A 13,947-nucleotide genomic window follows, 5' to 3' on the forward strand; every position below is an offset into this window, starting at 1 on the left:
CACTAGCAATATGTACAAGCAAAGATAATGCAAGCATAAAATCTAAATCACTAGGAGTTAAACTTAACATGGAGCAGATATGAATACCTTTTGCTGACTCCATTATATCACAGTTAGGACATCCACCTGCAGCGTTAGCTCTGAATAATACACGGCGCTGTTGTATTTTTTTCACTATGACATCAGTTAGATATATTAAGTCAGTAGCCTGTCAAAATAAAATAGTCTTAAATTAAAGAAAAAAAATCAACATACACCAGCTGAAATAAATAGAAATGAAATCAGTTGTTGTTCAGTTCTACAGTATTTACCACGATAGATAATACTAACTGAAATATTGGTATCAAAAACTACCTCCATCTTAAAGGGCTAGATTGGTCTATTTTCAACATGAAGAATTACGCTAATTATGCATGAAACTATGTCTTAACCTTGTATATAAATTTACCTGGCCACCACGGAATCTCGTAAATAGTTTCTTAGCATCTGGGAAATGAATCCCAAGACTACGGACATGCGCAGAAGGATCACTACTTTTATTCATCTACCTCAGCTTCCTGTTGGAAATATCTGTAGTTAACGCTGATTGGTTCAATTGGTCCAATCAAAATTGAGATCTCATAATCATAGATATCTAAAAATAACATGCTCATAATTGGGTAGTCGCAATTTACCAGAACAGTAAAAATGGAGGCTACGAGATATAAAATACTTACGTAAGCGTTTGAGAACTATTTTATCGATTATGACTTAACGCTTGTAATTTCACGTTATAAGGGGCATCTTCCTCTACGGCATGAAGTATTATGTATTTCACAATCAAGACCACAAAAACTCATTGAGTTTCTAAGTCAAAAATAGCACCAGAATTGATCACAAATATTGATGATTTAGAATATAGCATGGTATTTACACAGGATAGGAGAACACTCTGACATTATGATTCATGGCTTTTTTTCTTTTTAATTTATCTATCATACATTTTTTTTACATAATACCAGGCAATAACTAGGCACTGTACTAGCAATAAATATTGATTTGAAAACCTAACAATGCCAATAACTTACTATCAGCAAAAATATGTTTAGAAAAGCCTTATATGTAATCATTTAAAGTTTAGAAATACCTTAAAGTAGGCTGTATCCTTTGTGTATATCATTAAGATGGTTTTACAGTTTACACACAGGCTAAAAATCCTAATTCTGCCTCTTGAAAACTGTATCTTGTAGTAAAACTAGCCCCAGGACTAATAATGACAGGCTTAAATTTTATCAAATAAAGTAAGGAAAATATCGCTGAAAAGTTTCATAATAAACATGACAATTTCCCAAAACAACTCAAGTTCTATATTAAGTTCGTGCAAACACAAAACATGAAGTCAAAAACTGGAAAAGAAAAAACAACTTTATCATAACTGGATTTTAAACTTATTCTAACAAACAAAATCAGTATTCAATGGTAACCAATACATTACAAAACTAGAACTGTTCTAATAACAGTACTGATGCAGGGCGGGTTACGACATTCAGGTACATACGAAGATGGTCTATTGCAATTATTTTATGTAAATACCTTTCTGCATCTCTAAATGCAAATGTCCAAAAGTGCCTGGAGTTTAAAGTATATTTACTAGGAATAAAAGAATATTTGTCAATTAATAAAGAATAAGTTTGATGAAATCCGGATAAGAAATAAGAAAGTTGGTAATGTGCATGCGCTCAACAAAAATTCAATATTTCCATCAAATTTAGAATTGAATTAAACACATACATACCAAGTTTGGTGAAATTCGGATAAAAAATAAGAAAGTCGGTAATGCGCATGCGCACAACAAAAATTAAAAATTTCCATCAAATTTAGAATTGGATTATACACATACATACCAAGTTTGGTGAAATTCGAATAAGAAATAAGAAAGTTGGTAATGCGCATGCGCACAACAAAAATTCAATATTTCCATCAAATTTAGAATTGAATTATTCACATACATACCAAGTTTTATGAAAATCGGAAAAGAAATAAGAAGGTTGGCAATGCGCACTATGCAAATTCGATAATTCCATCCAATTTAGAATTTGATTATACACATACATACCAAGTTTGATGAAAATCGGATAATAAATAAGAAAGTTGGCAATGCGCATGTGCACTTCGCAAATTAGATAATTCCATCAAATTTAGAATTTGTTTATACACATACATACCAAGTTTTGTGAAAATCAGATAAGAAATAAGAAAGTTGGCAATGCGCATGCGCACTACTCAAATTCGATAATCCCATCAAAATTAGAATTGGATTATACACATACATACCAAGTTTGATGAAAATCGGATAGTAAATAAGAAAATTGGCAATGCGCATGCGCACTATGCAAATTCGATAATTCCATCAAATTTAGAATTTGATTATACACATACATACCAAGTTTGATGAAAATCGGATAGTAAATAAGAAAGTTGGCAATGCGCATGCGCACTTGGCAAATTCGATAATTCCATCAAATTTAGAATTTGATAAAACACATACATACCAAGTTTGATGAAAATCGGATAGTAAATAAGAAAGTTGGCAAAGCGCATGCGCACTACGCAAATTCAATATTTCCATCAAATTTAGAATTTGATTATACACATACATACCAATTTTGATGAAAATCGGATAGTAAATAAGAAAGTTTGCAATGCACATGCGCACTACGCAAATTCGATAACTCCATCAAATTTAGAATTTAATTATACACATACATACCAAGTTTGATGAAAATCGGATAAGAAATGAGAAAGTTGGTAAATTAAGTGGAGGTATACCTTCAATATGCTGCCGTGAGCTTAAACTACAATATGACATGATTCAATCCACCCGAGAGCTTAATTTTATACCATAACTGGCCAAAGATCATTTTTAAGAAATATAAAAGGGAGGGTATCTTTAAAACAACTTAAAATTTGATTTCTGTTGGGGTTGACAGCAAGGTTAATCTAATTAGCCGATTTATCTAATAATAACCCCATGTTAAGTGAATAAGGTTTTGAATTTGCATGTAAAGTATGCATGTAATATATCTATGGAAAGCTGAGAATCTTTACATTACAAAATCGAAAGAATTATTGCCATATCTCTATTAGGGACCGAGATAGAGCACTTTAAAGGCTCAAAATGGTCCATATTTAGACCCCTGTAAAATCCGAAATAGGTATCTGACCCCAAAGGTCAAAAGGTCATCAGATAGACAAGGTCACAAATTATCATCACAGTAAATATGAAGGTCATCAAAGGTCAAGGTCATGTGATATACGCCTTCAAACTTTTAAAAAAACAATCCGGTCGTACAAAAAAGGCAAAACCGAAAATCAAAATTATGCTTCCTATCGTTTGTAGACAAACATTAAACAGATCGTTTGACACAAACGTTGCGCAAATCGGATTAAAAATGAATTTCGATTAATTTCGAAAAAAAAAATAAGCAACGAATTTTCGAAAATCGAAAATTTTAACTGCTATCATTTGCCCTTTGTTACAAGAAATACAATGAAAGAAACCCGATCAAAATCGGTTGATAAACATGCCCTCTAGAGGCGATTTTCTGTTTGTTGCTAGCGTCGCTTCATGTTGCTCAGAAAATTTTCGTTTTACATTCATTCCACAATTCTCCACAGGTTAGAAAACATGGTGAAATCCGTTTTGCTGTACCCGTTGCCGTTTCCGAGAACTAAGCTACCGGGATGAAGAAAAAAAATAAATAAATAAACAGTTAGAAAACAAAAATACCTTCAACTTCTACCAACTACCCTGAAAACTCTTGATTTCAAACTCACAAGGAAACAACTACCTAATCATTTAAATCATGTCAAATTCGGTTAGTTATTTCAAATCTTATTTAAAAATTTGATATTTTTTTTTAACATTGACTTTGAGGTGACTTTTGAAAAGAATAAATATGATATAACAAAGAAATGAAATAGATCAGAATTATTAATAGTATTTGAAAGAACTCAGTATAAGCCAACTATACAGAGGAGTGATGACAACTACTAGACATGAAACTAATACCTCGTTCGATACTTCTCATGATTACAGTGTTTACAGGGTCAATATTGTGTATTTCTGTTCGATACTGAGTTTATCTTGTAAACATCTTAAAAATGGAGAAAAATTGTCAACACCGATTTTCACAACTTCTTTGACCTTCACCTTGACCCTGTGTAAAAATAACAGGAACTTCAAATATAATTATTTAACACTCCCTTTCTTTGTCCACGCTGTTCAAAGTCATTCAACAGAAGTTGATAAAGTGCTTGGAATTGAAATACAAAATATATTAACGTCTCTAACACTCATCTCAGTTATAAAGTCTCAGTTATAAAGTCGTGAATATTTTCACCACAGGTATTGAACGCAGCATAAATTATAAAACCAAACCCAAAGAACTATATCCAAAAAATTTATAAATTGTTGTAAAAATAATTGTAATAGTCTGATTAAACTTTTCTAGTTTATCAAAACTATCGTTACTATTGTCTGAGCAAAGTAAAAAGTTTTTTGAATTTTTTCCATTATTTTTATGAGAGCATGAGCACACATCATGTCTTCATAATTAGTTTTTACAGAGAACAATTTTCATTTAAAATTTTTGGTTGCAATTTGTAGTAGGGAAATGTGTATCTTTTTAATGTAAACATACAAAAAATTATACTTTTAGCTATGCGAAAGCATTCGAAGACTAATAGTACCATTTTGAGGCTGACATTGCAATTTTCTTTAAAAATGTAGAAAGAAAAAAAAAAACCTTTTGCTTTGCTCAGACAATAATCAAAAGTGAATTCTAAGGACTACTACATACTAATAATAAATACTAATCTTTCTAATAATATCAATATCAAGCACATCAATTAAATGATATACCTCCTGGAAGTGCAGCTGGCATTAGTTGTGGAACCATATCATTCAATCTTTCAACCATAAATTTATTGCTAGCTACAGCAACATTTGTTATATATTTGAGACCACTAACCTAGTAAATATAATAAATTTCAAATATTCTTGAAGTAACATTTTTTTTACATGAAAACATTAAAATGTCTTAAACACTAACCACGTTTGACTTAAAATTTCTAAACACTTTATACTGACAATCACAATCTTCACCACATATCTTGTAAACAATCCCATTCTTAACCACATCATGTAAACAATCTCATTCCTAAATACATCTGAACTATCTATATCCTAAACACATGTAAACAAAGTCAAACATAAACACCTTGTGTCAATTTCAAGCGCAAACACATATCACATACCATACAACACTCTAATCCTAACCACATTATGTAAACATGTCATTCCTAAACAAATGAAAACAATCTTATTCCTTCAAAAGAGTTTATGAGCAATTGTGGAAGGACGGACCAATGTTAAAATCAACATCAGCCATAAAACCAACACCTGATAAGTAGAGGAAAATTAAAATACATCTGAATCATTAAAACATTAATATTATCTACCCAAAATATAACAAACTTTAACCACTACCAAGAATAAGTAAAATTAAATTTAACAAAAAATGAGGGTATAGAGGTAAAATGCAGCATTTTTCTAGCGAACTAGCAAATTACTAAGTAATGCATGCTAAAAATGTTGTTAGGTAAAATGTATCAAATTTCTGAAAAAAAAACCACATCCAGCCTATCAACCACATACCTGCATCAGGGGCAGCAGCAAATGCCATCCCACAATTGGCACATTCTGCTCTCTGCAGTATGGGAAACACATCAAATGTGTTCTTTTTCATGTCAAAATTTGTTAAATATAACAGTTCTGAAGCCTGCAGAAGAAATGTAAAGAAAGAATTTAGACACCAAGATATGAAAGCTAGAAAAAAGTGAATGTGAAATAGGAATACTTCATATTCAAACTGTGCAGATCAAAAAGTTCTACAAGACAAATGAATAGTAATAGACATTTAAAGAAACTTCACATAACATCAGACCACACAAAATTGATAAACATTCTGGCTGAAATCAGACTCTATTTATATTCTTATCTATTTTCTTTGAAAGATTTTGATTTTTTACATTAAACTAATGATGATAAATATTTGAAAATATAGGATACCGATAATATAACATCCGTTTTATGTGATCATATCCATACATGTGTAATCTACCGATGTTGTCGGGTTTCTACCGTTTTTGCATGTTGTCTACCGCTCTACTGGCGGGATACCAAATTCTACCGATTTTTTATTTTTTTCTTGATCAAATTTTCACGGGGCCTACCGTTTTCAATGTCCAAATTCTTTACCATAAATCAACAAAATATCTATCATTACTTGTATCTTGATCGTCGGTAACACGCGTTAATATCATCACGTAATAATATTATCATTGCCTGATTAATTAATCCCCTAATAAAGATGGTAATTTGATCTATTTTCACCCAATAATGTGTATTTTAAGCCCACGTGACACACTTCATAAAACAACATGATTCATATCATTCACATTTACATAGTTACAAGACCACACAAGAATTAATATTTCATTGATAAGGTAATAGACATACACTTTCTCAATAAAACAGTTGTTTTTATATGTATGTTCTTACTGCTACAGTACTTCAGTCCTATAGTCTAATAAAGATCAAGTTATTTAATCTTAAGATTATATTTGAGGTGATTCACTAAGTATCAGTATACCAACATTTGTTACCAATGTGACAATCCAAAAATTCTACCTTATTTTTAATGTATACTCAATACTGTTACAAACACATTCTTCTATCTCAAATATAAAATGACAATAATTATCACAGCCTTAATTCATTTAATACTTTTCTTATATATCTAGTGATCAAGCAATTAAATACTGTGCTCTTGTATACTATATGGACATTCACTGAGTTTGCTCATACTTTGGTTCCGATTAATTCAACTTAAGTTCAATCCAAGCCATTATTTCCTTGATATCTGTTGTGGTATTTGAGGAATGATCATAATAATTCAATTTCAATCGAAGCCAAAGTGTGAGCTGTGAATGGTTTCAATATTACCATTTAACCAAAATTCCTGTCTGACAGCTGCTAATGGTCTTATGGACCACATAACTGATTCATTTATTTGTATATTAGTCATATACACTAATCCTGAACGCTAATAAGAAAATATTAATTTCATTTCAAAACATGGAAATCAATATGATCAAAATACAGTTCCACGTTTTCTGGGTATTTGGTTTCTGCCTCTGACTTGTCTCACTGTTTAACAGTGATAGTTTTTCTTGAGTTTTTCCATTCAAGTGAAACTTCGTAAAAAATAAATCAATATGTCTCATCTGTGTCTGTTCAAATTATTTTCATTTAAAAAATTTAAATCTGATTGATATTCAGAGGGCAGTAAAAAGTAGTTGAAACAGTTTTTTTCAAAATTGAATGACTGCCATGTCAGACAAGCTATTGACAAATTTTAAATTTTTTTAAAAATAAAGACAAATTTATAGCATAAATCCTTCCTAGGAAAACCATGAGCTAATGCAACAGATAAATGAACTTACTTTTAATATTTGATCAGCATTTGTCTGACCGTAACCTCCAATAATAGATCGTTTTTTACGGAACATAATTTCTCCAAAACCAGGCCTATCATTTTCTTTCTTTTCTCCAGTAAACATTTTAAAATTATCCATAAGCTACAAATATGAAGTACATGTATACATGTAAATGTGAGTCAGTCTATCTATCTATAATAACATTTTAATCTTTAAAAACAATAATCTACAAATGCTCAACATATATCTCACTATAACATAGTCGGTGAAATTTTGTTATTAATTTGAAATAAAATGATGTCCACATATTCTGAAATGAAAATGAATTTAGTGAGCATGTTTTATAAACACTATTCTATTCATACGTTAAATAGAATGTGATCATGAAGAACATAAGTTAACAAAATACTACTTACTGACTCCTTTGTGATATCATTACCAGTAGCTAATAACATAACACTTTTATCAACAGCCAATACAAATACATCTGACTGAGGGTCAGAGTTCACTGTTAGATCCACCTTACTGTTAGCACGCAATTCAGGAGCTGAGAATTGTGCAGACACCTAGAAATATAGAAAAACATCACTGATAAGAGAACAGACAAATAGAATCTAGATACAACTCACTGTTAAAATAACAGACACATAGAATCTACATACAAATATAACAGAAACATAGAATCTACATACAAATCACTATTCAATTAACAGACACATAGAATCTACATACAAATCACTATTAAAATAACAGACAAATAGAATCTAGATACAAATCACTATTAAAATAACAGACACATAGAATCTAGATACAAATCACTGTTAAAATAACAGACACATAGAATCTACATACATATATAACAGACACATAGAATCTACATACAAATCACTATTCAATTAACAGACACATATAATCTACATACAAATCATTGTTAAAATAACAGACACATATAATCTACATACAAATATAACAGACACATAGAATCTACATACAAATCACTAACAGACACATAGAATCTACATACAAATCATTGTTAAAATAACAGACACATATAATCTACATACAAATATAACAGACACATAGAATCTACATACAAATCACTATTCAATTAACAGACACATAGAATCTACAAACAAATCATTGTTAAAATAACAGACACATGGAATCTACATACAAATATAACAGACACATAGAATCTACATACAAATCACTATTCAATTAACAGACACATAGAATCTACAAACAAACCATTATTAAAATAACAGACACATAGAATCTACATACAAATCACTATTAAAATAACAGACACATAGAATCTACATACAATCACTTTTAAAATAACAGACACATAGAATCTACATACAAATCACTATTAAAATAACAGACACATAGAATCTACATACAAATCACTGTTAAAATAACAGACACATAGAATCTACTGTTAAGAAATCTGACACATAGAATCTACATACAAATCAAAGACACATAGAATCTAGATACAAATCAAAGACACACAGAATCTAGATTCAAATTAAAGACACATATAATCTGGATACAAATCAAAGACACACAGAATCTAGATAAAAATCACAAAGACAAAGAATCTCAATAAATATCACTGTAATTTGAAAAATATACCTTATTCTTCATGCCATTATCAATCATAATTTCATAAACATCAACAATGACTTCTTTAACTTTACCATTAGTAACACCATAAACTAATAAATTAGCCATAGGAGACATATCACTTGTCACTGTTAATCTTATCGTTTGTTCTAGGTTACTGGAAAAATCTAGTGATCCTTTGGCTGTTATTTTCCCTTTTGATAATACCTAAAATTAGACAAATTACAAAATGTGGTCAAAATACTGAATATCGTTAAATTTAACTGACAAGTTTTAAACTAAGTATAAAGTGTACCATGCCTAGTATATATAAAATATATTTGAAATCTAAAGAAATTGTAAATGTATGTTGTAAAAGTAAACATTAAGTTTTATAGAAGTCTTAAGGTACAAATAATACTTACTACATAGGACATCAATGATAGAGAACCAGTTGCCTTAACTTTTACATCAATATTTTGATCTTTGTCTAAATCTAATTTCTACAATAATTAATAACACGGAGAATTACAACTTCATTCACTTATAGTTATATCATAATACACAATTTCCGAACAAGCTGTGATGATTTTCAACTTCAGAATAATTGAAATTCAATTCATAAAAATATAGCTCTTTTATTTGGATCTACACTAAGAATCATTTCATCAAATTGCTGAATAAAATTAGTATCATTGAATATTCATAAAAAGAGATGTATGGATGATGTGTGCCATATAGACATAGTTCTTGTCAAATTTAGTTTCCTAAAGTGTTTCTCTATTTTTTAAAATCTTATTTGCAGACTCTACAAATTCTTTATTTTTCCTTGATCATAGAGGAAAATAATCACCCGTACTAATATCACATCAATATAGCAATATATCATCATTCTCATTTTATCAAATCATATCATTTTAAATCATTTTTATTGTTTTAATTATATTTTTTAGACATATATACACTTTTGATACATTTCTATAGTCTTATGTGTCAATCTCTTTTTATCAAATATTACTATGTCTGCAAAAGAGAGTTAGGAATTTGGGAAATTATAAATATAAATTAAAATTCATACCTCTGTTGTAAAGCCGTCTAAGTTAGTGAGTTGTATAACTGTTTTACCCTCTGTGCTATAAGCATTTAATGAAACTGAGGCTTGATTAGCAACTTTTTTATCTGTACCGTTTATCTCAGCCTTGAAATAAACATTATTAGTTGTGATATGATAACAGGGATACATATTTGTTCTCCATTTGGAAGATTTCAAGTTCTATGTGTAGGCCATTCATGTCTGCCTGGTATAGAAAAGTAATGATACATGATCATGCAAACTATAACACTTATGTCGGATCACAGTGTACTGATTCATCGATATACCCTGACAACTCTAGAAATTATGGTAATGTGCACATGCCATTGGTTTTACTAATCAAAATAATTTAATCTTACAAAATAAAATATCCGATATGTTTCAGAGCAGTAACCCACATACATCAAATTATACATATCTAATTTTGGTTAAGTTTTATTGACTGTATTGAGAACTGTATTTGTCAATTTGAAATGGGTCATTCTTCTAAATCGATATGCACCAAGTTTCATCAAATTCTGATAAAAATGAAGCCATTTAGAAATCAGATTTTAGCTTTTTACAATTGCATGTGCAAAACCAGTTTCATCCAAAAAATTATTTAAAAATGGAGCCTCTATCTTGTCTACAAAAAATTTTATAGGATTCCAACGTACATTTTCTTATTAGTCAATACAAACAATAATATAAAGTTAATTTGTCTTACCTGAATATATAGGTTAGAACTGGCATCTTGGTCTTCAGTAGTAAAAGATACTTCATACCACTGGGCAGAATTAATAGTAACATACTGAACATTTTTACCAGAATAACCCTGGGATACTTTGACAGTCATTCCGTACTCAGATAATGGTTCACCTACAGGATCTGTAACTTTTACCTACAACATTCAATAGATGATACATGACTCTCAAAACTATTTGGCATTATATTATATGCCCATATTCTCATTTTATTGATATTCCTGTTTGGATACAGTTTTGTCATTTTGGATTTACCTTATGCATAAATACATGTACATTTGTATAATTAGATGTGACACAAATGTTTAATGTATTTAGATTCAAAAACCTAACTTAGGTAAAAAAAAATTCTAAAAAAATTACCCGAAATTTAACTGGTAAACCAGGATGATAAATATTCATTGAGTTCATAGGCTCAAGATGAATTTTCTGAGGATAAGAGTAGAATTTAACAGAAGAATCATCCAATATAGAAAATCTGGAGGTGACATCCGTTACATTTACAGTAACATCTATATTCTTCTCAGTCCAATAGTATCTTCCAAACATTAAATCATTTACCATATCACTACCCAACATTTCTTCTACAGTAAATGGTACATCTACAGAGCCTTTAAACTGAAATACATTACAAATTCATATATATTACATACATGTACAATACTACTCTACCAATACAGGAGATTTACGCCCATGTAAATATTCTTATCACATATTAAATAATTTTTCCTCAAATGATGCCATTTTTGTTGCTATCTGCAACAAGATGCACACTCGTGGTATCACTATGATAATCCCCTGGAGCAATATTGAAAAATATAGACACACTTGTATGTATATTCCCTACTCTATTTCTATTCTCATATTTTATGGGCATCCAATTTTGATTAAAAGATTATCTTTAATTAAACAGTATATTACATTTAAAAGTACATTAGTTGTAAAGTATATTTGGACTAGTCCAATAAGTGAAAGTCATATACATGTACTTACATTAACAGTTTTTTCACTTGTCATACTATCACCTTTAAGTAACACTTTAGCCATGGCGTTTACATCTTTACCATAGGTATATCTATAAATATATGCAGAACAATATCATTGATAGTCTAAGATTGACGTGGCATAATTAGAAATATTGTATCTTGTAATTTCATTACTGAAATAAACACATTTGAAATTTGAGTTGATACATTATTTCAAATGTGTTTTTTTATAGTATTGTGATCATTACTAACACCACCTCAACATAAAATGAACTGCTCCAGTTTTTGTCTTGAATCATTCCTGAATGTACAAATATCTCTGCTAATAACTTACTTAGCACTGATTTTAACAGTTACTTGATTTTGTTTACCATATAGAACATAGCCAGGGGTGATTTCAGTATTTACTTCAAACTTAGGTAATACTACAAAACATTCAACATTCATTAAAAATCTATTCAACAAGCCAAATTTTAGTTTTGTAATTTTGACTAATCCAGAAAACAATCTAATTTTGTAAGATTTTCTTTAAAAAAAAGGGCAACCTCAAATAATGTTTCGTATATAAATAATCAAAATTAATTAAAGTCAATTACTAAAAAAAATCAAAAGTTTACTATAGTACTCTGCTAAATATCGGGTTGTTAGAAAATAGCTTAAAAAAAATAAACAAGACCCTTTGTGTGGCTGTGTATGTTCAAGATCCATCAACGGATATATACATTTTCCATGAAAAATAGGAAGATAAAATGTTTCAATTCATACATACCATATTCATCTATTTTGACTGTCTTCATTTCACTACCTCCCTAAAATATAATAATGCATGCACAATTGTATATTTAATATATTAAATAAAATCTATTGAGTACCGGTAACAGTATGTATTGGTTTCTTGTATCTTGAAAGTAGGGTTTTATCCATTTTGGAAGCTGTTAGAAAACTACTGTACGGATTTGAGTAAAATATGCAAAATTGTAGAGAAATATGTTTCCTATGTAACGGTATTCTAAAGGTTTCAACTAATAATATCAAGCCATTATAAATCCAAAAACCAAAACTAGGTCAAACTGCTTAATTAACAAATAGTACTCTCTGTTTTTAATTAACCCTTTTAAAACAAAGTAAACGACTAACCTCTGTTGAAGCTTGTACAGACCAATCACCTAATGGTGGTTCATCAGATAAAGGAAACTCAACTCCAATAACACCTTAAATATAGAAATAAATTTGGCAAAACATTGGTAACTGCAAATAACCTTTGAATATCAAAAAAAAATTACAGTTAAGACAATAATGACATTTGGGTATTTAGATCTGTTTCTTTTAGATGACAATCTAGAATAATTAAATCACAATTCTGTTTACACGGTATCACGCAATTTGATTGCGCCAATTTAGTGCCTAAAGTTGTTGTTATATTATATAAATAATTAAACACGTATTCAAGTTGATTTAATTATAAGGAATGACCTTAACATTTTTTCAGTTTTTTGATGTATATTTACATTTCTACTATCACTCCCTTCAATAAACCAGTTAGCCAAACCGGCGTTTATTTTCCAATAACTGTAGTTTGTCACGTGACAATAAGGCATATGAATACATCGAAAACAAAAACAAGGATTGACCCAAGTTTTTTTTTTACCTAGAGTCTAATCTAATTTTACAATTTATTTAAATTTACAATTGTTGTTAATATTTCAATGGAATAATAAATATTTGATAATTCTATCATCCAAATTAGACTGTCGATTTATAGAACTATATTGTTAGGGGCTGGTCGGTGAACTTGATTGACAGATATAGGTGATTTAAGCAACAACGGTTTCGGGTATTTTTACAATTATAAAATAGAACATTTTAGCGTATTTTATCACAAAAGTAAACCAATGTAAATATAAGGAATGAATGTGGATCTTGTTATCGTTATGGGGAAATAAACGCTGGTTTATCATGTGACAAGACGTACATG

The 13,947-nt window shown here is 29.7% G+C and overlaps 1 protein-coding gene across 1 annotated transcript in view; it reads right to left on the minus strand.

Annotated features, from left to right (window-relative positions):
- Positions 1 to 5,381: 5,381 nt before the first annotated feature.
- The window catches only part of LOTGIDRAFT_229818 (hypothetical protein), a gene marked incomplete at both ends in the record, with an annotated part of 16,092 nt that continues 7,526 nt past the window's right edge, over positions 5,382 to 13,947 (minus strand). Inside the window, 13 exons of the mRNA XM_009068346.1 lie at positions 5,382 to 5,443; positions 5,699 to 5,822; positions 7,549 to 7,683; positions 7,959 to 8,108; positions 9,181 to 9,378; positions 9,576 to 9,653; positions 10,229 to 10,348; positions 10,950 to 11,123; positions 11,350 to 11,604; positions 11,980 to 12,061; positions 12,307 to 12,397; positions 12,742 to 12,781; positions 13,110 to 13,183. Of these exons, the coding sequence (XP_009066594.1) occupies positions 5,382 to 5,443; positions 5,699 to 5,822; positions 7,549 to 7,683; positions 7,959 to 8,108; positions 9,181 to 9,378; positions 9,576 to 9,653; positions 10,229 to 10,348; positions 10,950 to 11,123; positions 11,350 to 11,604; positions 11,980 to 12,061; positions 12,307 to 12,397; positions 12,742 to 12,781; positions 13,110 to 13,183 (1,583 nt within the window). The remainder of the gene's footprint in view (positions 5,444 to 5,698; positions 5,823 to 7,548; positions 7,684 to 7,958; positions 8,109 to 9,180; positions 9,379 to 9,575; positions 9,654 to 10,228; positions 10,349 to 10,949; positions 11,124 to 11,349; positions 11,605 to 11,979; positions 12,062 to 12,306; positions 12,398 to 12,741; positions 12,782 to 13,109; positions 13,184 to 13,947) is intronic.

The sequence above is a fragment of the Lottia gigantea genome, assembly GCF_000327385.1.
Source record: "Lottia gigantea unplaced genomic scaffold LOTGIsca_9, whole genome shotgun sequence".
In the NCBI taxonomy this organism is placed as follows: Eukaryota; Metazoa; Mollusca; class Gastropoda; family Lottiidae; genus Lottia; species Lottia gigantea.